Source organism: Acinonyx jubatus, chromosome A3, assembly GCF_027475565.1.
Source record: "Acinonyx jubatus isolate Ajub_Pintada_27869175 chromosome A3, VMU_Ajub_asm_v1.0, whole genome shotgun sequence".
Taxonomy (NCBI): domain Eukaryota; kingdom Metazoa; phylum Chordata; class Mammalia; order Carnivora; family Felidae; genus Acinonyx; species Acinonyx jubatus.
In genome coordinates, this window is record NC_069388.1 from 118,318,315 (window position 1) to 118,345,530 (window position 27,216).

General features: G+C 40.7%; 1 protein-coding gene across 3 annotated transcripts in view; it reads left to right on the forward strand.

The window, feature by feature from the left end:
* The first annotated feature begins 2,457 nt into the window (after positions 1–2,457).
* DNAJC27 (DnaJ heat shock protein family (Hsp40) member C27) overlaps positions 2,458–27,216 on the forward strand; it is a 38,022-nt gene continuing 13,263 nt past the window's right edge. The window contains exons 1-5 of one of the 3 annotated variants that reach the window (XM_053201155.1): positions 2,458–2,739; positions 8,136–8,218; positions 12,282–12,351; positions 25,436–25,600; positions 26,111–26,233. In XM_053201155.1, coding sequence (XP_053057130.1) covers positions 2,653–2,739; positions 8,136–8,218; positions 12,282–12,351; positions 25,436–25,600; positions 26,111–26,233 — 528 coding nt within the window. In that variant the 5' untranslated portion in view covers positions 2,458–2,652. The remainder of the gene's footprint in view (positions 2,740–8,135; positions 8,219–12,281; positions 12,352–25,435; positions 25,601–26,110; positions 26,234–27,216) is intronic. The other 2 variants (XM_015064111.3, XM_015064110.3) reach the window with 2 other exon arrangements.

Sequence of the window (27,216 nt, forward strand, 5' to 3'; positions counted from 1 at the left end):
CCTGGCTGAAGTCGGACGCTTAACCGACTGTGCCACCCAGGCGCCCCCATTATATTATTCTTTATACATTTTATGCCCAACATATTTCATAATTTACTTTAAATATACACCTTTAAAATATGTGAAATCTTTAATACACAAAAATAAAAAAACCTGGGGGTGCCTGGGTGGCTCAGTCGGTTAAGTGTCAGACTCTTGATTTCAGCTCAGGTCTCGATCTCATGGGTTTGTGAGATTGAGCTCCGTGCTCCTTACAGCACAGAGCCTGCTTGGGATTCTCTTTTTCCCTCCCTCTCTTCCCCTTCCCTGCTAACACACTCTGTCTCTCAAAATAAATAAACTTTACCCAGGGCCAACTGCAGAGCTCATGTTTCTAACCCCCACTTTCCAAGTTCACGCTATACACAGCTAATCCCATTTCTTTTTTCTTTTTGTATTAAAGACTGGAAAAGAGAGCTAACTTTCTTGTTTTTTGATTCCACACTAATTTAACACACCCAGTAGAAAATATGTTTATTATGTTTTCGAACCTCAGGAACATCAATATGAAAAAAATGGTAATAAATTTTAATCTTTGGCAAATTTTACTGCCCATATGCCTCATAGTATCGTATCTAATCAGTCTTTTAATAATTGAAAATTTGACATTTTACAGTTATTCTTTCACAACACCAGTTCTATTACAGGGCCCAAGGTGAACTAGCAAAGAAATAGATGTGTGTTGATTTATTAAATTATGCTGAGAGATCACCTTCTAGATTTGTGAAAAATGAGTATAAATCCAATTATTTTGAACTTTATCAAATTTCTAACCAGGACTTCTATTTCACGGTTGTAAAAAATCCTAGAAGTTTCATTAAATGAAATTTTCTGGTTGATTATAAATACAACTCAGAGTAAGCTTCTTTCTTAAAAATAATTTGTTTTGGGCCGCCTGAGTGGCTCAGCTGGTTAGGCTTAGGTGTGGAACTTTGGCACAGGTCATGATCTCACAGCTCCTGAGTTCACTCCCCAGGATGGGCTCTGTGCTGACAGCTCAGAGCCTGGAGTGTGCTTCAGATTCTGTGTCTCCCTCTCTCACTGCACCTCCCACACTCACATTCTATCTCTCTCTCTCTCAAAAATAAAATTAAAAAAATTTTTTTTAATCATTTAAAAATAAAATATTTGAGGGGCACCTGGGTGGCTCAGTTGGTTAAGCGACAGACTTCAGCTCAGGTCATGATCTCATAGTTTGTGGGTGCAAGCCCCGCGTTGGGCTCTGTGCCAACAGCTCAGAGCCTGCTTCAGATTTTGTGTCTCCCTCTCTCTCTGCTCTTCCTCTGCTCATGCTCTGCCTCTCTCTCCTTCAAAAATAAATAAACATAAAAAAATTTTTTTTGAATTAAAAGAAATAAAATGTTTGAAAATCTGACTTATGATAGCTAAGAAATTTTGAGGCTTTATTCACTGTCTTCCTACAACGTATTTCTTTTATGATGCTTAAATCTATCTGAGAACAGAAATAATGCTACTTTTGACCTTGTAATTTACTCAGAAATTGGCAGCCATTCTTTTTCAGGGCACTAAATAATCACGTCAAGTTCTATTTATCTTCTGTAACCCAAGATAATGACTTAAAAAATCCCTGTTCCTCTCATACATTTTATGCTGTTTTTTAACCAAGCAGATGTTTTTCTCATCCTCTGGAATGAGACTAGAAAAGTGGTTCTTAGGATTTATTATTATTCTACTGTCATATTATCAGGGAAGGTGTGCACAGATGATGGGGTTAAGTCTGTGAATGGGAGGGAAAGGAAAAATGAAGGAGCATATAGGTACAATCACACAGACCATCCTAGAACTGGAAGAGTGTAAGAAACATCTTGTTTGAGCTTTCTTCCAACAGAGAACTCTGGAATAAAAGAGCAATGACTAAAACAAAACCCAGACTACCAAATGGACCTTTTTTTTTTTTTTTTTTTTTTTTACGATAGCAACGGGTTTCAGATTTTGCCTAACGCCCCTCTTCCAAAACCTGAGCCCCAACTTCCCGACTTCTCCCGGCTCCTGACTTGTCTCTCTACGAGCCCGAGCAAGAGAAACATAGTATGGGGTGGGGGACGAGTAGTGTAGACGGGCTTATACGGGACGGAAGAATTCAGAAAATAACACCCCTATGGTCTACTTCGAATTTTTAGCGGGACTGGGCCTGGACCCACCATTCTCAATACTCCAAGCCCGAGGATCTGCCCCAAACTGCCAATACATTTCTACCACTCGGCTGCAAACGTTAACAGGTGCCGCTGTCCTGGCGCCCCTGAAAACCAACCGCGCTCTCAGGGTAAACCCAGCCTGACTTCCGGCCGAGGGACTCAGCGCCGCGTGGGGGCGCGACTCCTGGGAACAGGTAATCAAAACCTCGCCTCTAGAGCCCGGTGATGACGTCACACCGCCCCTTTCTAGCATCGCGAGACTCTCTTCTCCCACCCCCGGTTCCCAGAGCTCCCAACCGCCCGCGCCCGCTGCTAGGCAGCGGCGGGGATGGCGAGCCGCGGAGCTGGGGCGGTGACGATAGCAGCGGTTCCGCCATTGGACGAGGAGGCCTGAGGGACGGGCCAGCCTGGTGAACAAGGAGATACCGAGGCGGGTGGCCCCGAGAGAGCGAGGGCAATGGAGGCTAACATGCCGAAGCGGAAGGAGCCCGGCAAGTCCCTGCGCATCAAAGTCATCTCCATGGGCAACGCTGAGGTGGGAAAAGTGAGTACCGCGCTGGGAGGGGCGGGACCTCAGCGCGGCGGGACGACCTGCCGATTGGCTGGGAGGGCGGCCACTCAACAGCCCGGGGCCCAGCCTCCTCCCCGCCCCTGAGCAGGCCTAGGTCTCCTCCTAGGGGATGCGCCTGGGTGAGGAAAACTCTCGTGACCTTTTTGACCTTTCGCTTGCCCCCCCCCCCCCACCGACGTCACTCTCCATAAGAAGGTGTCTCATATGGCCGCTAACCCTTGAATATATCCCAAAAAGATTAAAGGGGCCTAGGTCCTTATCTAAGATCGTCTGCCTATCTTCGTTCTAGGTGACCTGTCCAGGACTTAAGAGGTCCTTAAGAGAATAAAAGTTTAGTTACCCCAGCAGTGCTTGGGAGCCTAAGGGAACTTACTGGGGTGCATGTGAGGATTGGAGCTTGTAAAATGTTGCTCTGCAGATACGGAGCCCAGAATCTACATTGCAAGAGCGTAGCTGATACATTTTTCACGGGGGAAGTGCCGTGGATGTCAAGGAGCCTGCATTATTTTGTTTTGTGTGTTGGTTTTGTTTTTATTTCTGGTAGTTTCATTATATTCATTTTCTCTAAAGCCGTAGTTCTACTGCCTTTCTTCTGGATGTACTGGGTATAAAGCTCTCCCCTAGTGTGTGTGTGGAGGGGGGCGGAAGGAGGATGAGAAAGAGACCCGAGGCCGTCCCCCAAGTGAATTTTAAACTGCCTCCTCTTCACCTAAATTGTCTCCTCTCCCCTTCTGGGTAAGTGGAAGCTGTTGGTTAAGAACCTCCCAAGGTCATCAAATCAATGGCAGAGACCAGATTGGAACTTGGGTCCTCACAGTCTACTGCAGTTCTGTATCATTGTATGCTGTCAAAATCAACTCCAGTAGGATCTGTATCCCAAAAGAGCCGTTAATGGAAGTGTTTAGACCAGTGCCCTACACATAGTTGATGTTCAGTAAATGTTTATTAGTGCCTTTTCTTTCCATTTAGCATTATCCTGTACTATTTATGTATTTGCATATATGTACGTAAGTATTAACATAGCAGTCACTGAAAAGTCAACATTTGTTGAACATCAACTATGTGCCAGGCATTAAAAAGAAAAGAATACAGCCTCTAAAAGGCTTAATAATAATCTGGCTAAGTAAGCATGCATCATTTCTGTAAGTTTCCTATGCTGAATGGTCCAACATTAAAAATAGCCCAAAATGACGAGTATCACATTTATTTAACATTGCCCTAGATTTATTGGCCAATGTGATTAGACAAGAGAAAGAAATAAAGTATAAAATAACTGGAAAGGAGAAGGCAAAATTATTGTTATTTGCTAATGATATGATTATTTATCTGGAAACCCAAAGAAAATTAACTTGAAAAGCTTTTAGAAAGAATAAGAAAATTCAATAAGGCAAAATTAATATACAGAAATTAATAGCTTTCCTATATCAAATTATATGTTTTTTAAAATCTTTTTTGGGGCGCCTGGGTGGCTCAGTCAGTTGAGCGTCTGACTTCAGCTCAGGTCATGATCTCACGGTCTGTGAGTTCGAGCCCCGCATGGGGCTCTGTGCTGACAGCTCAGAGCCTGGAGCCTGCTTCGAATTCTGTGTCTCCCTCTCTCTCTGTCCCTCCCCCGCTCATGCTCTGTCTCTCTCTCTCTGTCAAAAATAAATAAAACATTAAAAAATTTAAAAAAAAACTTTAATGTTTTATTTTTGAGAGAGAGAGAGAGAGAGAGAAAGAGTGAGCAAACAAGCAGGCAGAGAGAGAGGGAGACACAGAATCTGAAACAGGCTCCAGGCTCTGAGCTGTCAGCATAGAGCCCGATGTGGGGCTCGAATTCACAGACCACGAGATCATGATCTGAGCCGAAGTCTGACGCTCAACCGACTGAGCCACTCAGGTGCCCCATCAAATTATATGTTTTAATGTTAAATTGAAAAACTATTTTAATTTACAATAACAGCCAAAATAAAGTGCCTAGGTTTAAACTTAAGAACAAACAGGTAAGACCTATATGAAGAAAAATGTCAAACTCTACAAAGGGACATAAAATTGCTCAGGCAAATGGAAAGATATACTTTCCCCTTAATTAGGATCACTCGACATTTTAGAGATGTCAGTTCTTTAAAATAACCTACAATTCAGTTCTAGTTAAAATAACAATAGGGTTTGTTTTTTTTTTTTTTTCCTTCAAAACATAAGGGTGGCTCAGTCGGTTAAGTATCCAACTCTTGATTTTGGCTCAGGTCATGATCTCACGGTTTGTGAGATTGAGCCCCGAGTTGGACTCTGTGCTGACAACACACACACTTAAATACTGGTCCTCTAATTTCTATAGACAGATTCCCAGGGGTAGAATGCTGAGTAGCTATTTAGTAGCTATTGCCAATTGCTCTTCAAGAAATTGTACCAGCAGTATGCAGTTGCCCTATTTCCCGTAGTCCTGCCAACACAGGTACTGTCATTCTTTTAATGACTCCCAGTCTGGTTAGTGAGAAGTATTACTTTAATTTGCATTTCATGGACTACAGATGAAGGTGAGCACCTTTTCATATACTTACTGGATATTTGGATTTGCTCTTCTGGATAGTGCCCAATTTATACTCCCTACCCATTTTTCTATTGGATGGTGTATCTTATCAATTTTTCTGGTTCAGGGATATCAGAGATAATAACTTTTTGCTGGTCATATGCATAATGACTATTTGCCTGGGTATGTTATTTGCCTTTTAATATTTTTATATATATTTCTCCGTATAATTGCTATTATTATTACTATTTCTATATATTCAAGTATGCCTGTCCTTTCTTTTGTGGTTCTTGTGTTTCCTTTCTCGGTTGAAAATGTTTCCTTAAGGTTGCACATATGTTGCACATTTTTTCTGAAATTTTTGTTTTATGTTTAAATATTGAAATCAGAAGTTCATCTGAATTTATTTTTGTATTTAGAGAAGTTAAGGGCCCAACTTGTGCAAGTGGCATTTTACTAAATAAATCATTCTTTTTCCCTTGACTTTATTTTTTTATTTGAGAGAGAGAGAGACAGAGAGAGAGACCGCACACACAAGTAGGGGAGAGGGGCAGAAGGAGAGAGAGAGAATCCCAACCAGGCTCCACACTCAGCATGGGGCTGGATGTGGGGCTTGATCCTAGGACACTGGGACTGTGACCTGAGCCGAAATCGAGAGTTGGATGTTCTACCAACTGAACTGCTCAGGCATACCTCCCCTTGATTTGAAATATCACCCCTGTCACCTTTTCAATTTCTTCTTTTAATGGGATCTATTTCTGGGCTCTCTGTTCTATTCTACTGACCTATTTGTCTATTTGTCTATTATGCCAATATCATACTGTCTTGATTGGTTTCAGACTATATTTTAATATCTGTTAAGGCGGATTCCCTCCTCTTTGTACTGCCCCGCCCCATTCCTCTTTTTCATGTTTTGAGTATTTCTTCTCAGATAGTTGTTCTGCAAAAGTGCCTAAAAATATATTTAAGAAAAATAGTGAAAACAAAAAATTCTATGTTACTTGGTTTATATGATCTTAAGGACCCTGTCTCTTTGTGTTATAGGGAGTGGTTATTAATACAATTACTTAAATGTGTGTCTCGTTAACCTCTTAGAACTAGTGTTTAAACAGTGTACTGGAGTTAAACAACTGCCAGGCTCCTTAATCTCATGAATCATTTAGAAAAAGGCCATATTCATTTTCATAGGCTATTGTGAGAGAAAACATTTGTGAAATGCTTTCAAGCTGTAAAATGCTTTTATTTTTTTTTAATTTTTATTTATTTTTGACAGAGACAGGGCATGAGCGGGGGAGGGGCAGAGAGAGGGAGACACAGAATCCGAAGCAGGCTCCAAGCTGTCAGCACAGAGCCCGACGCGGGGTTCGAACTCACAGACCGTGAGGTCATGACCTGAGCCGAAGTCGGCCACTCAACCGACTGAGCCACCCAGGCGTCCCTCAAGCTGTAAAATGCTTTTAAAAGTGTAGTCCGTTAGCAACTCCAAAGAAGTTTTTCTTTCAGTTCACAATAAGCTTATTAACTGCTTTTTAAATTGACCATCCTGTTTAATTTAGGTTAACGTTCATCAGGGAAGGATTTGAACAGAATAAACTTCATTACTAGCACTCCCAAGTAAATTAGAAGTTTCACGAGTGCTAAGGGTTGTTATTACTGGCACCGAGAAAATTCCATTGGCACTGAGCAAAAGAAAGAAGTAAAATACTGATGTGTGTCCTCAAGTAGTTTACTTTCTAGCTGAAGAGATAAGAGGAGTATACACATGTGAAATGATAATTGACAATACAAAGCAATGTATGCCTGATGGGGTGTGTGTGTGTGTGTGTGTGTGTGTGTGTGTGTGTGTGTAAAATACGTGTGTATATATTAGCATGTATGTGAAGTGCAAGAAGAGTTCAGAGGCAGGCAAGGTCTCTTACAATCTGGTGCTCCAGTAAGGCTGGGCCTTAAAAGATAAGTAAGATTTGTAAAGAAGGGAGAAAGCTCATTACAAGTAGAGGGAAAAAGTAATGATGAAAGTCAGGAAGTCAGATCTCTGGGAGTTTTGCAGACATGGAAAGCATATATTAGAAAGGTTTAGACAAGGAACACAGATTAGGGCCAGATTATGGGGAACCTTGAATAAAGGATAAAGGAATTTGGATTTCAAACTTGGCAGTGAGAAGCCACTGAAGAGTTTTGAGTTAAGGAAGTAATGTCAGTGCTGTGTAGTATTGACTGAGGTTGGGAGGGAAGGAAGGCAGAAAGACCAACACAAAATTTCCTACAATTGCCTAGGAGTAGATGATGAGGATCTAAACCAAAGTGGTGTCGATGGGAATTGGAATGAGGGGAAAGAGGCAAGAAACATTTAAAAGATTTAGAAAGGCTCAGAATCAAACATGGCTTTAAGATTCTGATCCTCCGTGGTTGGGAAAATGGTGGTGTTATTGACAGAACCAGGATGTCAGCAGGATGAACTGTTTTTATGTATAAGATTAGCTCATTTTTGGACATGTTGAGTTTGAGGGAACAGCAGGACACCTCAGTACAAACTAGCCATAGTATTTGAAGATGTTGATCTGCTTTTGAGAAGGTCAAGGCTAAACATAGACATTTTGGTGGCATTGAAAGCATAAGAGTAAGTCTTCTAAACAGAAGAGCCCAAGGACTGAGAACTAAACTGAAAACATATTTGGTTTTAAGGGATGAATATTTAATTTTTCTTTAAAATTCTCACTTTTAGCATTTGTTTCAGTTGTTTGAAAATGCTTTCTTTCCCATTGTGGTGAATGAAGAAACCATAATGAAGAACTGTGCTTATTTTGTATGTTTCCAGAGTGTATGTACTAAAAGAATGCATTTTTATGTTTTTTAGAGCTGTATCATAAAACGTTACTGTGAGAAAAGATTTGTGTCTAAATATCTTGCAACAATTGGAATTGACTATGGAGTCACAAAGTAAGTGCATTGTTTCTTTGGGCTTGTAAATTACATAGATTTGAGAATTTTTCTAAAATGATGTATCTTGAAATAGAGATTCTGAAGAAGGAAAGATGGGAATAAGAGACATTTACGGATATGCAGTGATCATATCAATTGTTCATCACTGAGCATGTTCTTTTTGCCAGGCCTTGCCTTTGCAAGGGATAGGTATAGGGTCTACAACAATGAGGAAGTCAACAAAAAGCCTACCTAGCAGATGTATCTTTTTAGGAAACATGTTTCTATATAAACATGTCCTATTAGCAGGTATGTTTATAGAGCATTTTGAGGTATTCTTTCCACAAAGTCTAAATAGTATGTCGAATATTTTCTATCAGAGGATTTCCTTTATTGGTTTATGATCTTTATAACCTATTGGTATCTAGCAAAAATGATCTGGGAGAAGGAAAATTAGGAGTAAGTGGGGATTTATCTCGAGATGAATCAAGGGTGGGTTGAGCCTGAGGAGATAGGCTTACATTAGCAGGAAATAATACCACCAAAGCGTGGAATTAAGGTAGACTGCACACTCCCTGAAGGTGAAATTTCAGGTGCTCACCATTCTGCCCTAACCTGCCCCCTCCTCTCTTATTCCCTTCCTTTACACACTTTACCCTCCATCCACACTGCACCGCTGCCCTTGTATTTCCCTAGCTCAGTGCAGTTATTCATTCATTCTGTCCACCTGTAATATCCTTTCCCCTCATCCCTCCATCAGACTCTTTGACGTGTAAAATGCTCCTGTTCCCATAAGGCCTTGGAATACCTTCTTTATCAGTTAGGACTCTTTAGTTGCAAATGACAGAAATAATAAACTTCTGTATGCTATTTATGGTACTTATTTTAAATTGCCACATGTCATTATTATTTATATATGTTTCATGTCTCCTGCTAGATTATAAGCCCCATGAAGAAGGAGCTATTAGAATAAGTCATTTCCAGGTGCCTGGCACAGTGCTTGTATGTAGTAGATACTCAAAAACTCTACTAGGTGAGATAGATATATCTAAAGAGGAAGTTTGTAAGATTAGACTGTGAGGGCAGCTTTTAAGGAGGTGGACTAAAGCGGTGAGGTTTGTCTATACTTCAGGGCATAGGATTTCATCAGTGATATGCCAGGATATCCTATTTAAGGCAGTGTTGTTTTGAATTCATGTAAGTAGCTAATTTATTCATCTAAGAAATGAGAATCACCATATTACACCATAGAACTGTAGTGGTTTATTCAACAGACTATTCTATCTCTGGCTGAAATTTTTTTTGGAAAGCTGCTTGTCCCATGGTGTATCAGGAGGACATAACTGACAGAAACCTAACTCAAACCAAGTCAAGGAAAAAATAATGATAATAACAACAACAATAATAATAAAGAATATTAATCCACATAATCCAGTTATGAGGATGCTGTGCCTTAGAGATGGCTGGAACCAGGGACAGAATATAGCTATATAATTTACTACGTCTCTCTCCAGCTTTTAGCTTCCTCTGCATGGCTGCCAGCAGATCTCAGACTCACATTGTAAATTTTACCTCCAGAGAGGGACCAAAGCTAATACACAAATTTAAAAATCCTAGGGAAAGTTTTGATTGCTCAGGTGGGGACAGGTGCCTTTCCCCAGCTCATTTGGCTGTGGCCAACAGAGTGGGATCACTAAGAACGTAGCAGAACTCATCTGAACCACAACTGGGAGAGGAAAGGGCTATACTCGTGGGTAGTCAAAATAACAGGTACCCATTCCGTCCCTCCTGTTATCTACATGGTGAAGCTCAAATTCCAGCATATTCAAGAATTACTTGTAAAGTTTGTGAAAATGCAGATTCTTAGGACCCACCAAGATTCTGGTTTGCTGGGTGGGAGGTGGGCACAGGAATCTGCATTTTTAACGGCCTCTCAGAATAATGATGCAGGTGGTCTGCAGGCCACAACCTAGGAAAGCAAGACCTTGAGGTAGCGAATTACCATTTTTCTTCAGGTTAATTTCCTCTGTCTGGCATCTGAATTAAAATAACTTCTTTGAGTTTCAGTGTGAATACATTTGTGCATTCCTGACTTTATCCGTTCTCAGCTGCTATCTCTTTAAGGCCAAATTTTCTAATATGCATTGTTACACCAGGTCTTCTCTAAAGGCTCTCAGACTCTGTTGTTTTGTGTTGTTTTGCTGTTCTCACATTCTCTTTTATAAGGTGGGTCCTGATTTCACAGATGTTAAAATGAAAACAGATGTGCATCTTGGTTATTGATGAAATATGGTAGAGAGTTCAGGAATAAAATGATTAATGATTAGCTCGATGTAAGTCTACAAATAATATAAAACACCTGTAAGCATTATGGTTTCAGAACAGAAGGTGGGTGTAATAAACGTGGACAAGAGAATAATAATAATAAACAAACCCAGAGGTAGTGTAGGGCCGATGAGAGGAAGTACTGATGTCCTTATATTCTGTTGGAGGGAGTCATGTCAGTGCTGTCTAAACTGAAACATGTCACTGAAAAACATGATTCTAACCTGTTAACTTACTGTTAATAATCCCTATTCTTAACTTAGAGGGGTCTTTTAGGAAATACTTCTTGTGATGAAGAAAACATATTTAAAGTTCAATAATTCTACTTCACCTCAGTTTCTTTTTCCTTTTGTTACGTTCAATACAAAGTAATAAAGAAACATTAAAAACTTTTTTTGAATTCAATACAAGTAAATTTTATACTTTTTATTTTAAAATAGTGTAATCCCATTTTGATAAAAACACTTGTGCTTCTCAGTCACGTCTGTGTATAGAAGAAGGCTGCCTTGGCACTCATCTATGTTGATAAAGGCTTTTGCTGGGTGATAGGATTTGGGATAAATTTCGAACTTTCATCTTTGTATTTCTGTAGTGTTTGAAATACTTACAATATTTCATTAATTTATTTTCCAACAATGGTTTTTCTTGAAAAAAATAAAAAGGACAAGAGGCAAATATGCTATGATGTTGGCAGCATTTAATTCTAATATGAATGGTTGTTCTTTCCCCTTTTGTTCTTTTCTCTATTTTAATTTTTTTTAAAGAGAGAGGGTGCAAGTGAGTGAGGGGCAGAAAGAGAGGGAGAGAGAATCCAACGAGGGGCAGAGAGAGAGAGAACGGGGAAGCAGGGCTCTAGCTCACTCGATGTGGGGCTCAAACTCACGAACCATGAGATCATGGCCTGAGACAAAGTCAGATGCTTAACAACTGAGCCACACGGGCACCCTTAAAATTTTTGAAAAACAAGTTGACTATAGCTCTTGCTCAATGAAGGTCACAAGAAGATCACACAGGCGTTAATAAAATACACCTTAATTATTGTTCTGCATGGTAAGCAAGCATAGCTGGTAGTAATTAAGATGTCTTGCCAAGTGAAAGAAAATATTTTGTTTTCCTTCCTCTTACTCCTACTTGTCCCAAATCAGTTTTCTTAGTCTCACAGTAAAAGCCACCATTTGTTAGTAAAAGGGTATGGCCTGAAATATCTTGAGATAAGCTGAAAGTAAATGAGGGTGTTTATTACAGGTGGGTTCAGTGTCTTTATTTTTATTTTTTTATTTATTATTATTTTTTTAATATGAAATTTATTGTCAAATTGGTTTCCATACAACACCCAGTGCTCATCCCAAAAGGTGCCCTCCTCAACACCCATCACCCACCCTCCCCTCCCTCCCACCCCCCATCAGCCCTCAGTTTGTTCTTAGTTTTTAAGAGTCTCTCTTATGCTTTGGCTCTCTCCCACTCTAACCTCTTTTTTGTTTTTTGTTTTTTCCTTCCCCTCCCCCATGGGTTTCTGTTAAGTTTCTCAGGATCCACATAAGAGTGGGTTCAGTGTTTTTAAAATAAGGAGGCAAGATGATCTGCCAAGTTGCTGGCTTCTGTTGTAAAGATTATCTGAAATCAAGAAAAGGCACTAAGAAAGCCTCTTACATTTCATACACATACCTTTTTGAAATGTATAAATGACATAAATGATATTAATGAGAACGCAGAAACCATAACCTTCTTTGGAATTGTTTCCATTTGAACATTTCAGGGTACAAGTCAGAGACCGAGAAATCAAAGTGAACATCTTTGATATGGCTGGCCATCCCTTCTTCTATGAGGTAAGAAAGCCTTTTTGAGAAAACCAACATCCAGTATTGTCAGTGGATTCAGGGAAAGATCCTGAGTTACCTGAAACGACCAATATTCAAATCACGTATAAAATTAGGTGAATTTAGCTGGTGTTCGTGGCTTCCTTTCTGAGCCTAAACTTCATAGAAACCTATTGGTCTTTTGTTCCATTCCCTCAAACTGTGGTAGGAAAGTTCATTGCTAATGTTTCAAACACGTTTTAACTTTCAAAGGACTGTTGCTTTTAACTTTGTACCTTAGCCCAGAATGTGACAGGATAATTATATTCATACTTGGACTTAGGAATTCAGCAATGCGACTTCTTTCATAGCACAGTACTGGAGTGAGCTTTCCAGTTCACTCTGCAGCCTTATGTGTTACCTCCCTGGAGAGAGTCCCACCTGCTTTACTTTGTCTTCTTGTCCTGAGTAGTCTCAAAGTGAATCTCATGGCCATTCTCTTTTGTTTTTCCTTCCTTGGGTTATTGATTTTCCCTGAAGAGGCTCTCTGTTCTTTTCTAGTTTGGGCCATTTCACTTCTGCTATTTATTATTTCCTTCCTTCTACTTGCTTTGTGTTTCTTTTGCTCTTATTCTGGGTTTTTTATGTGGGAGCTTAGATTATTGATTTGAGACTTTCTGGGTTTTTGATGTGTGTGTTTGGTGCTATCAGTTCCCCTCTCAGCACTGCTTAGCTGTGTCCCACACATTTTGATATGTTGTATTTTCAATTTCATTAATATTTCATCTTATTCATTCAATGTGTTTTTTAAATTTCTCTTGAGACTTTCTGTTTGAACTATGGGTTATTTAGAAGTGCGTTGTTTAGTTTCCAAGTGTCAGAGATTTTTTGGTTATCTTCCTGTTATTAATTTCTGGTTTGAGTCCATTGTGATCAGAGAACACACTGTATGATTTTGATTTCTTTTAAATTTGTTGAGGTTTTTTTCATGACCCAGGGTATGGTCTATCTTGGTCTTCCATGGGCACTTGAAAAGATGTGTATTCTGCTATTGTTGGATGGAGTGCTCTATAAATATTTATTAGGTCTTGTTGGTCAGTGGTATTGTTGAATTCTTTTATATTCTTGCTGATCTTTTGTTTGGTTGTTCTATCGATTGCTGAGAGAGGGGTATTAAAGTCTCCAACTATAACTGTGGACTTGTCTGTTTCACTTCTATCGTATTTGCTTTATATGTGTTGCAACTCTGTTATTTGGTGCATACATATTTATGATTGCTATGTCTTCATTATATAGTTTTATTTTTATATAATGCCCCCCTCTGTCTTTGTAATCATTTTTGCTCTGATGTCTACTTTATCTGATATTAATATAGCCAGTTTTTGCTTTCCTTTAATGTTTGCATGATATATCCTTTTCTATCTTTTTACTTTCAGTCTGCTTATATCATTGTATTTGAAGTAACTGTCTTGTAGACATGGGTCATGTTTTTCAATCTATTATGCCAATTTCTGTCCTTTAATTGAAATCTTTAGACCACTTATGTTTAATGTAATTATGAATATATTGGGGCACAAGTCTGCCATTTATTTTTCATTTTCTGTTTGTTCTGTTTTCCAGTTCTCTGTTTTCTGTTCCCTGCCATCTATGGGTTAGTCGAACACTTTTTGAATTCCATTTGATTTGTCCATAGTGGTTTTTTTTTTTTCCTGAAAGTAATTAAATTGGATTTTATTTTATTATTTATTTATTTATTTATTTAATATGAAATTTATTGTCAAATTAGTTTCCATACAACACCCAATGCTCATCCCAACAGGTGGCCTCCTCAATACTCATCACCCACCCTCCCCTCCTCCCACCCCCCATCAACCCTCAGTTCTCAGTTTTTAAGAGTCTCTTATGCTTTGGCTCCCTCCCTCTCTAACCTTTTTTTTTTCCCCTTCCCCTCCCCCATGGTCTTCTGTTAAGTTTCTCAGGATCCACATAAGAGTGAAAACATATGGTATCCATCTTTCTCTGTATGACTTATTTCACTTAGCATAACATTCTCCAGTTCCATCCACGTTGCTACAAAAGGCTATATTTCATTCTTTCTCATTGCCATGTAGTATTCCATTGTGTATATAAACCACAATTTCTTTATCCATTCATCAGTTGATGGACATTTCGGCTCTTTCCATAATTTGGCTATTGTTGAGAGTGCTGCTATAAACATTGCGGTACAAGTGCCCCTATGCATCAGTACTCCTGTATCCCTTGGGTAAATTCCTAGCAGTGCTATTGCTGGGTCCTAGGGTAGGTCTATTTTTAATTTTTTGAGGAACCTCCACACTTTTCCAGAGCGGCTGCACCAGTTTGCATTCCCACCAACAGTGCATGAGGGTTCCCGTTTCTCCACATCCTCGCCAGCATCTATAGTCTCCTGATTTGTTCATTTTGGCCACTCTGACTGGCGTGAGGTGGTATCTGAGTGTGGTTTTGATTTGTATTTCCCTGATGAGGAGCGACATTGAGCATCTTTTCATGTGCCTGTTGGCCATCCGGATGTCTTCTTTAGAGAAGTGTCTATTCGTGTTTTCTGCCCATTTCTTCACTGGATTATTTGGTGAGCTCTTTATAGATTTTGGATACTAGCCTTTTGTCTGATATGTCATTTGCAAATATCTTTTCCCATTCTGTTGGTTGCCTTTTTGTTGATTGTTTCCTTTGCTGTGCAGAAGCTTTTTATCTTCATGAGGTCCCATAGGTCTTCAATTTCCTTCATAAGCTTTCTATAGTTTTCAGCATACAGATCTTTTACATCTTTGGTTAGATTTATTCCTAGGTATTTTATGCTTCTTGGTGCAATTGTGAATGGGATCAGTTTCTTTATTTGTCTTTCTGTTGCTTCATTATTAGTGTATAAGAATGCAACTGATGTCTGTACATTGATTTTATATCTTGAGACTTTGCTAAATTCATGTATCAGTTCTAGCAGACTTTTGGTGGAGTCTATCAGGTTTTCCATGTATAATATCATGTCATCTGCAAAAAGCGAAAGCTTGACTTCATCTTTGCCAATTTGGATGCCTTTGATTTCCTTTTGTTGTCTGATTGCTGATGCTAGCACTTCCAACACTATGTTAAACATCAGTGGTGAGAGTGGACATCCCTGTCGTGTTCCTGATCTCAGGGGGAAAGCTCTCAGTTTTTCCCCCATTGAGGATGATATTAGCTGTGGGCTTTTCATAAATGGCTTTTATGATGTTTAAGTATGTTCCCTCTATCCTGACCTTCTCGAGGGTCTTTATTAAGAAAGGATGCTGAGTTTTGTCAAATGCTTTTTTCTGCATCAATTGACAGGATCCTATGGTTCTTATCTTTTCTTTTATTGATGTGACGTATCACATTGATTGATTTGCGAATGTTGAACCAGGCCTGCATCCCAGGAATGAATCCCACTTGATCATGGTGAATAATTCTTTTTATATGCTGTTGAATTTGATTTGCGAGTATCTTGTTGAGAATTTTTGCATCCATATTCATCAAGGATATTGGCCTATAGTTCTCTTTTTTTGCTGGGTCTCTGCTTTAGGAATCAAAGTAATGCTGGCTTCATAGAATGAGTCTGGAAGTTTTCCTTCCCTTTCTATTTTTTGGAACAGCTTGAGAAGGAAAGGTATTATCTCTGCTTTAAATGTCTGGTAGAATTCCCCTGGGAAGCCATCTGGTCCTGGACTCTTATTTGTTGGGAGATTTTTGATAACTGATTCAATTTCTTCACTGGTTTTGGGCCTTTTCAAGTTTTCTATTTCTTCCTGTTTGAGTTTTGGAAGTGTGTGGGTGCTTAGGAATTTGTCCATTTCTTCCAGGTTGTCCAGTTTGTTGGCAAATAATTTTTCATAGTATTCCCTGATAATTGCTCGTATTGCTGAGGGATTGGTTGTAATAATTCCATTTTCATTCATGATTTTATCTATTTGGGTCATCTCCCTGTTCTTTTTGAGAAGCCTGGCTAGAGGTTTATCAATTTTGTTTATTTTTTCAAAAAACCAACTCTTGGTTTCATTGATCTGCTCTACAGTTTTTTTAGATTCTATATTGTTTATTTCTGCTCTGATCTTTATTATTTCTCTTTTTCTGCTGGGTTTGGGGTATCTTTGCTGTTCTGCTTCTTTTTCTGTTAGGTGTGCTGTTAGATTTTGTATTTGGGATTTTTCTTATTTCTTGAGATAGGCCTGGATTGCAATGTATTTTCCTCTCAGGACTGCCTTCACTGCATGCCAAAGTGTTTGGATTATTGTGTTTTCATTTTCATTTGTTTCCATATATTTTTAAATTTCTTCTCTGATTGCCTGGTTGACCCATTCATTCTTTAACAGGGTGTTCTTTAACCTCCATGCTTTTGGAGGTTTTCCAGACTTTTTCCTGTGGTTGATTTCAAGCTTCATAGCATTGTGGTCTGAAAGTGTGCATGGTATGATCTCAATTCTTTTATACTTATGAAGGGCTATTTTGTGACCCAGTATGTGATCGATCTTGGAGAATGTTCCATGTTACTAGAGAAGAAAGTGTATCCTGTTGCTTTGCGATGCAGAGTTCTAAATATATCTGTCAAGTCCATCTGTTCCAATGTATCATTCAGGGCCCTTGTTAATTTATTGATCCTGTGTCTAGATGATCTGTCCATTACTGTAAGTGAAGTATTAAAGTCCCCTGCAATTACCACATTCTTATCAATGAGGTTGCTTATGTTTGTGATTAATTGCTTTATATATTTGGGGGCTCCCGTGTTCGGCGCATAGACATTTATAATTGTTAGCTCTTCCTGATGGATAGACCCTGTAATTATTATATAATGCCCTTCTTCATCTCTTGTTACAGCCTTTAATTTAAAGTCTACTTTGTCTGATGTAAGTATGGCTACTCCAGCTTTCTTTTGACTTCCAGTAGCATGATAGATAGTTCTCCATCCCCTCACTTTCAATCTGAAAGTGTCCTCAGGTCTAAAATGAGTCTCTTGTAGACAGCAAATAGATGGGTCTTGTTTTTTTTATCCATTCTGATACCCTATGTCTTTTGGTTGGCGCATTTAGTCCATTTACATTCAGTGTTATAGAAAGATATGGGTTTAGAGTCATTGTGATGTCTGTAGGTTTCATGCTTGTAGTGATGTCTCTGGTACTTTGTGGTCCTTGCAACATTTCACTCACAGAATCCCCCTTAGGATCTCTTGTAGGGCTGGTTTAGTGGTGATGAATTCCTTCAGTTTTTGTTTGTTTGGGAAGACCTTTATCTCTCCTTCTATTCTGAATGACAGACTTGCTGGATAAAGGATTCTCGGCTGCATATTTTTCTGTTCATCGCATTGAAGATTTGCTGCCATTCCTTTCTGGCCTGCCAAGTTTCAGTAGATAGGTCTGTCACTAGTCTTATCAGTCTCCCTTTATATGTTAGAGCATGTTTATCCCTAGCTGCTTTCAGAATTTTCTCTTTATCCTTGTATTGTGCCAGTTTCACTATGGTATGTCATGCAGAAGATCGATTCAAGTTACATCTGAAGGGAGTTCTCTGTGCCTCTTGGATTTCAATGCCTTTTCCTTCCCCAGATCAGGGAAGTTCTCAGCTATGATTCCTATTATACGGATATTGTTGCGTTTGATTGCATCACTTAGTTCTCTAATTCTCCCCTCATACTCCTGGATTTTTTTATCTCTCTTTTTCTCAGCTTCCTCTTTTTCCATAATTTTATCTTCTAATTCACCTATTCTCTCCTCTGCCTCTTCAATCCGAGCTGTGGTCACCTCCATTTTATTTTGCACTTCATTTACAGCTTTTTTTTAGCTCCTCGTGACTATTTCTTAGTCCCCTGATCTCTGTAGCCATAGATTCTCTGCTGTCCTCTATACTTTTTTCAAGCCCAGCAATTAATTTTATGACTATCATTCTAAATTCATGTTCCGTTATATTGCTTAAATCGTTTTTGATCAATTCGTTAGCTGTCTCTACTTCCTGGAGTTTCTTTTGAGGAGAATTCTTACGTTTTGTCATTTTGGATAGTCCCTGGGGTGACGTGGAACCGCAGGGCACTTCCCCTGTGCTGTCTGGAGTAACTTGTATTGGTGGGTGGGGCCGCGGTCAGACCTGATGTCTGTCCCCAACCCACCACTGGGGCCACAGTCAGACTGGTGTGTACCTTGTCTTCCCCTCTCCCAGGGGCAGGATTCACTGTGGAATGGTGTGGCCCCTGTCTGGGCTACTTGCACACTGCCAGGCTTGTGGTGCTGCTTTGATGGGATCTGGCGTATTAGCCGGGGTGGATCCGCAAGGTGCACAGGGGCAGGAGGGGCAGGCTCAGATCGCTTTGCCATTGGTGGTCCCCTGTGGGAGAGGCCCTGCAGCACCAGGCGGGAGGCTCACCTGTCGGAGGGATGGATCCACAGAAGCACAGTGTTGGGTGTTTGCACAGTGCAAGCAAGTTTGGTGACGGGAACTGTTCCCTTTGGGGTTTCGGCTGGGGGATGGGAGAGGGAGATGGTGCTGGTCAGCGCCTTTGTTCCCCGCTGAGCTGAGCTCTGTCTTCCAGGGCTCAACACCTCTCCCTCCTGGTGTCCTCTCGCCCTCCCGCTCTCCGAGCAGAGCTGTTGACTTGTAACATTCCAGATGTTAAGTCCCGCTGGCTGTCAGAACTCAGGCAGTCCGGCCCCTCTGCTTTTGCAAGCCAGACTCGGGGGCTCTGCCCTGCCGGGTGGGCTGCCCCTCCACCGCCCTGGCTCCCTCCCGCCAGTCCGTGTAGTGCGCACCGCCTCTCCGCCCTTCCTACCCTCTTCCATGGGCCTCTTGTCTACGCTTGGCTCCGGAGAGTCTGTTTTGCTAGTCTTCTGGCGGTTTTCTGGGTTATTTAGGCAGGTGTGGGTGGAATCTAAGTGATCGGCAGGACGAGGTGTGCCCAGTGTCCTTCTACACCGCCATCTTCTCAAACTCCTCCATAGTGTTTTTGAATAAATCTCTGAATGGCCGCATTAGTGGGTGGTCTAGTTATAACACTATTTAAATTATCACAGTCTTCTGATATCATCATTTTAACAGTTTGAGTGGAATTGTAGAAACTTTTCCTCCCTTTGCATCTCTTTATCTTCCCCCATTTATGATTGTCTTAAAATTTTCTCAATATACCTTTAGAACTGCATGAGACAGTGTTTAATCTTTGCTTAACTGTCACACATAATTTAGAAAACTCAAGAAAGAAGGAAAGAAAGCCTGTTATATTCACTCATATTTTTGTTTACTCTGATATTTCACCCTTTGCTGTATTCCATACTCCTTCTTCATCATTTCCTTTCTATTTAAAGAACTTCCTTTAGCCATTCTCTTAGCATGAGTCTACTGACAACAGATTCTCTCCTAGTTTTCTTTGATTGAGATTGTCTCAATTTCCCATTTGTGCCTGAAGAATATTTTTTCTTGTTATAGGGTTCTGGGTTGATATTTCTTTTTTTTTTTTCAGCACTTGAAAAATAGTGTACTTCTTTCCTTTGGCCTCCATGGATTCTGATGAGAAATCTGCCCCTTTGGCTACAGAGAACAGGCTTTTGTTGGGCTTTTATTTGTCTGTACCCATTGACATTTCTAAGTTGTACTTCTTCAGTTACATATCTTAGATATATGAGGCAAAAGAAAATCCAGGAAACTTACCACTGTGTCATTCATTGGGCCTCGAGGTCCCTAGCTTATCTGCTTTCTTCTCTCTACCTTCCAATATCTTCTTATATAGGTTTTATATATACCACTCGGGGTTTTTTACCTGTACTTAGCAGGAAGAATAGGGAAAAGTATATCTACTCTATCTTCCTGGAAAAAAAATAATAATGTAATGCCTGTAAAATCTTCCGTCTTGTGAATATACCCAAATATATAGGTAAAATGAATTATTTTTTTAATGTTTATTTAGTTTTGAGAGAGAGAGAGAGAGAGAGAGAGAGCAAGCAGGAGAGGGCCAGAGAGAGAGGGGGGCAGAAGATCCAAACAAAGCAGGCTCCATGCTGACAGTAGAGAGCCCAACACGGGGCTCGAACCCATGAACTATGAGATCATGACCTGAGCCAAAACCAAGAATCAGATGCTCAACCGACTGAGCCACCCAGGTGCCCCTAAAATGAAATCTTTTTAAATGTGGAGGGTTATACTTTACAAGTATAGAGTACTGTCAGTGAAAAAAGAACAGAAGTTCTAGATTACCACAAACTTGACACAGATTCTAATTACTGGAAATGCTAGAATAAATCTTAGATTTCTTCAAAGTCATAAAAATGGAGAGTTAGAAAATGTCTGAGAATTAATGTGGTCCAGCTTCTTTCTGCCCATTGTAGGATTTCTTTCTGTAGCATTCCTGATCAATGGCCATAATTCATTCACCTCATACCAATATGCCAGTTTCTGTGTTGGCTACAGGTAATACATAGCCCCTGTCCACATGGAACATAAATATGTCAGAACACAACATGTTGAACAAATGACAGATTGCTTAGGAGCATTTAATATCCAGCCCTAGCTTATCTGGGAGGACAGGAAGTCTTGTTGAAGGAAACAATGTTTATATTGAGCATTGATGGATAAGTAAGGGTTACGTAGATTGGTGGGAATCCAGGGATGGTACACGGGATAGTTTTGAGTGGTACAGACTGAATAGTTTGGAGAATGAGTGTCTCTAATGATGGGGTCACACTGCTTCACAAATTCATCCTTTATAGAGTTAAAAACTCTAGATTAACGGCTCCCTTATGAAGGCTGCCTTCCTTTGACGTTCAGTATTAATTCTGGCCTTGTTTTTGGAGCAACATACTGAGTCTGTGCTTCTACAAGAGAACTTTCTAATATTTGTTAATCTGGTCTTTTTCAGGTAAAATATTTTCTAGTCCTGCCCCAGCTGGGCCTATCAGCATCCTTTGTGGGTAATTTCTAGTTAGTTGATAGGGAGCTGGGGACCGAACATAACATTCCAGATTGTCTAATGAAAAACACTGAGTGTTCCTTTACTTCCTACCATTAGACACCAGACTTCCGTCAATGCAACCTGAAATTATAATAGCTTTTTTTCAGCAGCTTAAAAAGATAGAAGCAGAATTAATAGAAGCTCCTTGAAATCACCACTTCTGAAGTACCTTTTCTCTGAATAGCTTTGATTTCTCCTTTTTTGTCAAATAGTTGGCTGGCTGCAGCTCAAACCCTCCTTTTTGACAAGACCGAAGCCATCTTCTTCCTAAGTCCCAAGCTGCCCAAAGTATACTTTTGCTCAGCACACACCTGGTTTTGAAGCACCCGTAGCCATTCTCATGATCCCTGACTTCCCCCAGTCCTTGAGGCCTGTCCTCCATTGAAGCTTCTGTTGTCATCTGTCCTCCAGACAGGTTTACCCAAAGGGTCTGCTGAGAAAGGACAGTCGCTTAGAGTGTGAGACAGCACTCTCCGAGGAAATGTCAGAGAGGATTGTGAGGGAATGGCGGGCCTGTATCTTACCAGCAGTCCTGCTTCCACTGATGTACACAACTATATTCTGGGGCTTGTTGGTAGGAGTTACATGGTCTATAGAAACCTCTTGAGGCCCGAGTGATATTAAACTAGCAGCTTTCTCTGACCTATAAGCTGGAAAGTTTGCCATCTTTGCTTTAAGAAATAATCCCGATTCCCTTAGCATCCTATTTAATTAAACTTTGGATGCAGCAAGACTTCCAGGACTAATATTAGAAAGCTGTTTTGGGAGATGAGAATAATAGAACTGTAGGGGACCATTGAGGCATCGACTTTGACCTTTTCGTTTTTACAGATGAGGAAACGAAAGCTTGAGGTCATAAAACCACTTACTCAAGATTACAGAGGTAACTAGCTGCTGAGCCCAGACTTGAACTTGAGTCAGTTGAAAGAGAAATCCGTGGGGCTTGCCTAAGTCTCTGTTTACACACAAATCTGCCTCTGGATAACATCATTTGCATCTTGGAATTCGTTCCTTTCCCCTTTGGCCTCTACTTTCATTCCTGACATTCAGCTATTCTTTTTTATTTTTTTTAATGTTTATTCATTTTTGAGAGACAGAGCATGAGCGGGGAAGGGGCAGAGAGAGGGAGACACAGAATCTGAAGCAGGCTCTAGGCTCTGAGCTGTCAGCGCAGAGCCCGACGTGGGGCTTGAACTCACGAACTGCGAGATCACTCTAGACCCACCAGGAGATCATGACCCGAGCTGAAGTTGGACACTCAACCGACTGAGCCTCCGAGGCGCCCCCTGACATTCAGCTATTCTTGATTTAAAATGTCTCAGATACTTTCACCTGCTAGGCCCTGTTGGCGACACAAAGATGGACGTATCAGGATGCATGCCTTCACATTCTTACAGTCTAGTGGGGAAGGCAGCTGTATATGCTACCAACTATAAAACTAGACAGGAAGTGATAGCAAGCGCTACTAGAAGCACAGAGCCTGTGGTGTTTCAGGGATGAAGAAGTTAGATTCTGTTTGGCAGGGGTAGGAGGTTAGATGGTGAGGCTCGGGGCAGAGAGAAACTACATGAAAGATACGGTGTTATAGCTAAACTTGAAAGATTGAAGGTAAAGAGGTGTCTGTTTCCAGGTGGAATTAGGTTTGGGGAAAGAGAGATTATCCAGTTTGAAGTGCAGCAGGTAGGAGGAGGGTAAGACTGGAAAGTTGGTGGAGGTCTGATCAGAAACTTTTAACGTCAATTAAAAGAATTTGAACTTTAGGAGGTTGGCAGTAGGGAAACACTAAAGAATTTTTGAACCAGGGCTTTCAAAAGATAAATACACAGTATGTATAATGTTGCTGGGGAGATTACTTAGAAAACTCTTGGCCTGGTAGCCAAGAGATAGTGTAATGTTGGCAAGTGGAAATGGAAAGGGAGTGACAGGTGCGGGAAATATGGCAGAGGAAGCTTCTACAGGATTGTTTGTCCCTGATGTGCAAAAAGGCAGAGGAAAGCAGCAAAGGTTAACGCTAGGCTTTCAATCCACGTGACTCAGAGAATGGTGTGCCTCTAGTATGACTAGGAGTTCAAGGGAAGGAAGAGATTGGGAAGGAGTAAGATGGAGGCTTTTCTGTTGTACACATTGAATTTGAGAGTCTGGCAGAACATTCAGCTGGAAGAGTCTAGAGCTAATTGGAAATGCAGGTCTGCGAGAACAGATGAAAAGGCTCCCCTTGCAGGATCTCACAGTTGAAACTGTGCAGGTGGCTGGTGTTGCTGAATTGGGAGGAAGGATGGAAGAAGAAAGTCTGAGGGCCCGGGACAGGATTTGGGGAAGGATGGTGGCAGGCTGGAGCGGGAGCAATGGAGAGAGGAGGAGTTGGTAAAAGACCAGTTAAGAACCTGGAGAAGGTGGCGTATGGGAGCCAAGGCAACATGAGTTTCAGGGAAGAAGGGAGAGGCCCGTTTTCACTACTGCGGGCAGGCTGAGGACCATGAGGACTGGGGAGAAGACTCTTGCCGTTCATTACTTTACATTCTTTATGGTTTTGTTGGTCTTAATTGTAGAGGATAGCTTCTTCTGTTTCTGCAAATTAGTAGGCATAGGCAGTCTTGGTTCAGGTGTCTATCTGTACTCAGAAACCTAAACTTCATGCCTGATGCGTGTAAGATGTCTTCATTTCTTACCGCATATCCAGCGTGAGTGCGTCTATACTGGAATTCCTTGAGAAGGTGGGTAATGCGTGGCCTCTGTCAAGGTTCTTACTGGAATTTTGGCTGAAACCCCCAATCTGTCAGTGTCGTTCCTCACCCACCCCACCTGTCATTGCCTCTGCCACGTCAGTGTGTCCTGTACTTCGTGCTGCCTCTTCCTAGAGTTACGTACATGCCCCAGAAGTGAGACACCGTTTCTAATAAAAAATATCAAAGGACAATCAGAATGAATGTGAGGAAGGAAGGAGGAAGGTGCTTATATACACTGTTTTCCAGGCACCATTTAGGTGATTTGCCTTCAGTATCTCATTTAATCCTCATAATAACCCTGTGAAGTGGTATTGTCCCCATTTTACAGATGAGGAAACTGACTGGTTAAGTGAGGTTACGTGACTTGCCCAAGATCACACAACTAGTACGTAAGTGTGAACCCAGATCTGACTCCAGCGCCTGTGCTCTTTCCCATTACATCACACTGAGGCTCTGAGTTCAGAGTTCTAAAGTTGGTGTGCAGACCCAAGAGTCATGGGGAAGCTCTGCCTGATGTTCTGGGGGAGCCAGCTTTGGGATGTGATATATAGAGGTCTGTGCCTATTGCTGATGCTTATGTCATTTTTGCCTTAAGTTCTTCATTGTTCACTCACTTTCTGGTTCTTCCTAAGAAGAGCTTCACTCTATGGAATTTGTGTTATTTTAAGGTCTACTAACAAGAATTAAAGATTGATTGCCTCAGGGTGCCTGGGTGGCTCAGTCAGTTAAACGTCCGACTTCGGCTCAGGTCATGAACTCTCAGTCTGTGGGTTCGAGCCCCGTGTCCAGCTCTGTGCTGACAACTTGGAGCCTGGAGCCTGCTTCGGATTCTGTGTCTCCCTCTCTCTCTGCCCCTCCCGTGCTCATGCTTTGTCTCTCTCTCTGTCTCTCAAAAATAAATAAACATTAAAAAAATTTGCCTTGGGGTGCCTGGGTGGCTCAGTCGGTTAAGCATCCAGCTTTGGCTCAGGTCATGATCTCGTGGTTTGTGAGATTGAGCCCCATGTCGGACTCTGTGCTGACAGCTCAGAGCCTGGAGCCTGCTTCAGATTCTGTATCTCTGTCTCTCTCTGCCCCTCCACCCTCAAAATAAAATAAACATAAAAAATTTTTTTAAATAAATAAAAGAAAATCGAAAAGATTGCCTCCAGGGAATGGAACTCAAGGTGAGGAGGGTGGGGCAGGAGGCTGTTGTTTTCATCACAAGATGAAAACTAGGCTTGTACTAGGCTATTTTTTTTATCATGTTATTTTGATTTTCTAAAAAGTCCCTTAAAGACCAGTAGATATTGAGGTATAATAGCAAATACTATGACTACACCAAAGAACACACTTTGTTACATTCATGACTGTGAGATATATTCTTATAAAATCACAAAACCTACAATTTGTGCACCTGTTCTTTTATGTGAAGGTTCGTAATGAGTTTTACAAGGATACACAGGGTGTAATACTGGTCTATGATGTTGGGCAGAAGGACTCCTTTGATGCCCTTGATGATTGGCTGGCAGAGATGAAACAAGACCTTGGACCTCATGGAAACATGGAAAATATTGTATTTGCGGTGTGTGCCAACAAGGTAACTGCTTTGGAAATGTCTGCTCAACCTTCTGAATTCATTATGGGAGGAGTGCAGCTCTGAGTTTGGGGGAAGAAATGAAAAGAAGTCCTTATTCTATGATATAGGAATCAACATCTTTTCAAAACCTATGTCCCTAAGATACAAAGAATAAAACCACAGACTCTGGTGTACCAGGATATTTATCCATTTTCTTCTGGTGCCATACTTGGGGAAGGGTATTGGTGACTGAGCAGGATAGGTAGACCCTCTGAGTAGGAAGAGTTTTCTCAAAGGAAAAAGTGGGAAGTGTGGGACAGGCACTTGCCATTTTGCCACAGAATATCAGTCTGTGTTCAATATTAGCAATTTTTTTTGTCCCTTGTGGTCCGTATAATTGCATATACTAGTGCTGGGGGTTCCTTTAGGAGTGGTTTTGGCTTCAAGAAAGAATTGATGAAGACCTCACTGGGCCTGTTTTAGTGGGTCATGTTTGGGGTCTTCTCTCTGTCCTCCAACTTCCTATTTCAGATTGACTGTACCAAGCACCGCTGTGTAGATGAAAGCGAAGGGCGTCTCTGGGCCGAAAGCAAAGGGTTCTTGTACTTTGAAACTTCAGCACAAACCGGAGAAGGAATCAATGAAATGTTCCAGGTAAACTAGCATTGTTTTGTTTGTATCAAGGCTGACCATGCCCAGTTTTAGTTTAAATTATGAGAAACAAAAATGTAATAGGAATTTGTCATTAGAATAAGCTTGGTGTTTCAGAAGCTGGTGAGAAAAAGAGAGAGAGAGAGAGAGAGAGAGAGAGAGAGAGAGAGAGAGAGTGTGTGTGTGTGTGTGTGTGTGTGTGTGTGTGTGTGTGATGTCTGCCTGCTGACTACAGACCTGGGTGATTGTCAGAGTTACTATGGGAAATTCTTCAAAATACAGATTTCTGGGCTCTAGACCCACCAGAAGCTTAGTGCTGTGATGGAGCTCAGGAATCTACATTTTGAAAAACCTTTCTAGGTGATTCTGATGATCATCAAGTTTAACGACAGGTATTATATACTGACAGTAGAACAAAGATTTTCTTTAAAACTGCCTTTGGTTAATGGTGTTACATTTGCACGCATAGTTATGTGGAAGCATTACTTTGGCAAAATTGCCTTGCCAGAGTGAATGTGTATGGTGCAGCTAGAGAATAGGGGACTGTCACTGCAGAGTCCAGCCAGTCACACATAAAAATAAGGTCTTACCCACCAAGTAGGCGATGGAAGGATGTACTCATATTGCAACCTGAATGAATGGTCATTTTTAAAAAATTACTAATCTTGAATCATTTTAAGGGAATGAGGCTTTTTAAAATAATAAATTATAAAGTCAACTCTTAATTACAGATACATTTGGAGGTAAGTGGTGGCATGAATTATGCATTTTTTCTTGTGAATATATCTGATATTGTGGGAATTTTTAACATTTCAAAGAGTGTAGCTATACTGTAACGAGTTGTTCTTAATTATTGAGTGGGATTTTATTTAGTCTTTTATGCTGAATTTCTTTCTCATAAGATGTCACCGCCCCTACTAGAAGACAAGTTTCATCCTTGGCTGACAGGCTGAATTGGGCATCAATAGCTTCTATTTCAAGACCAA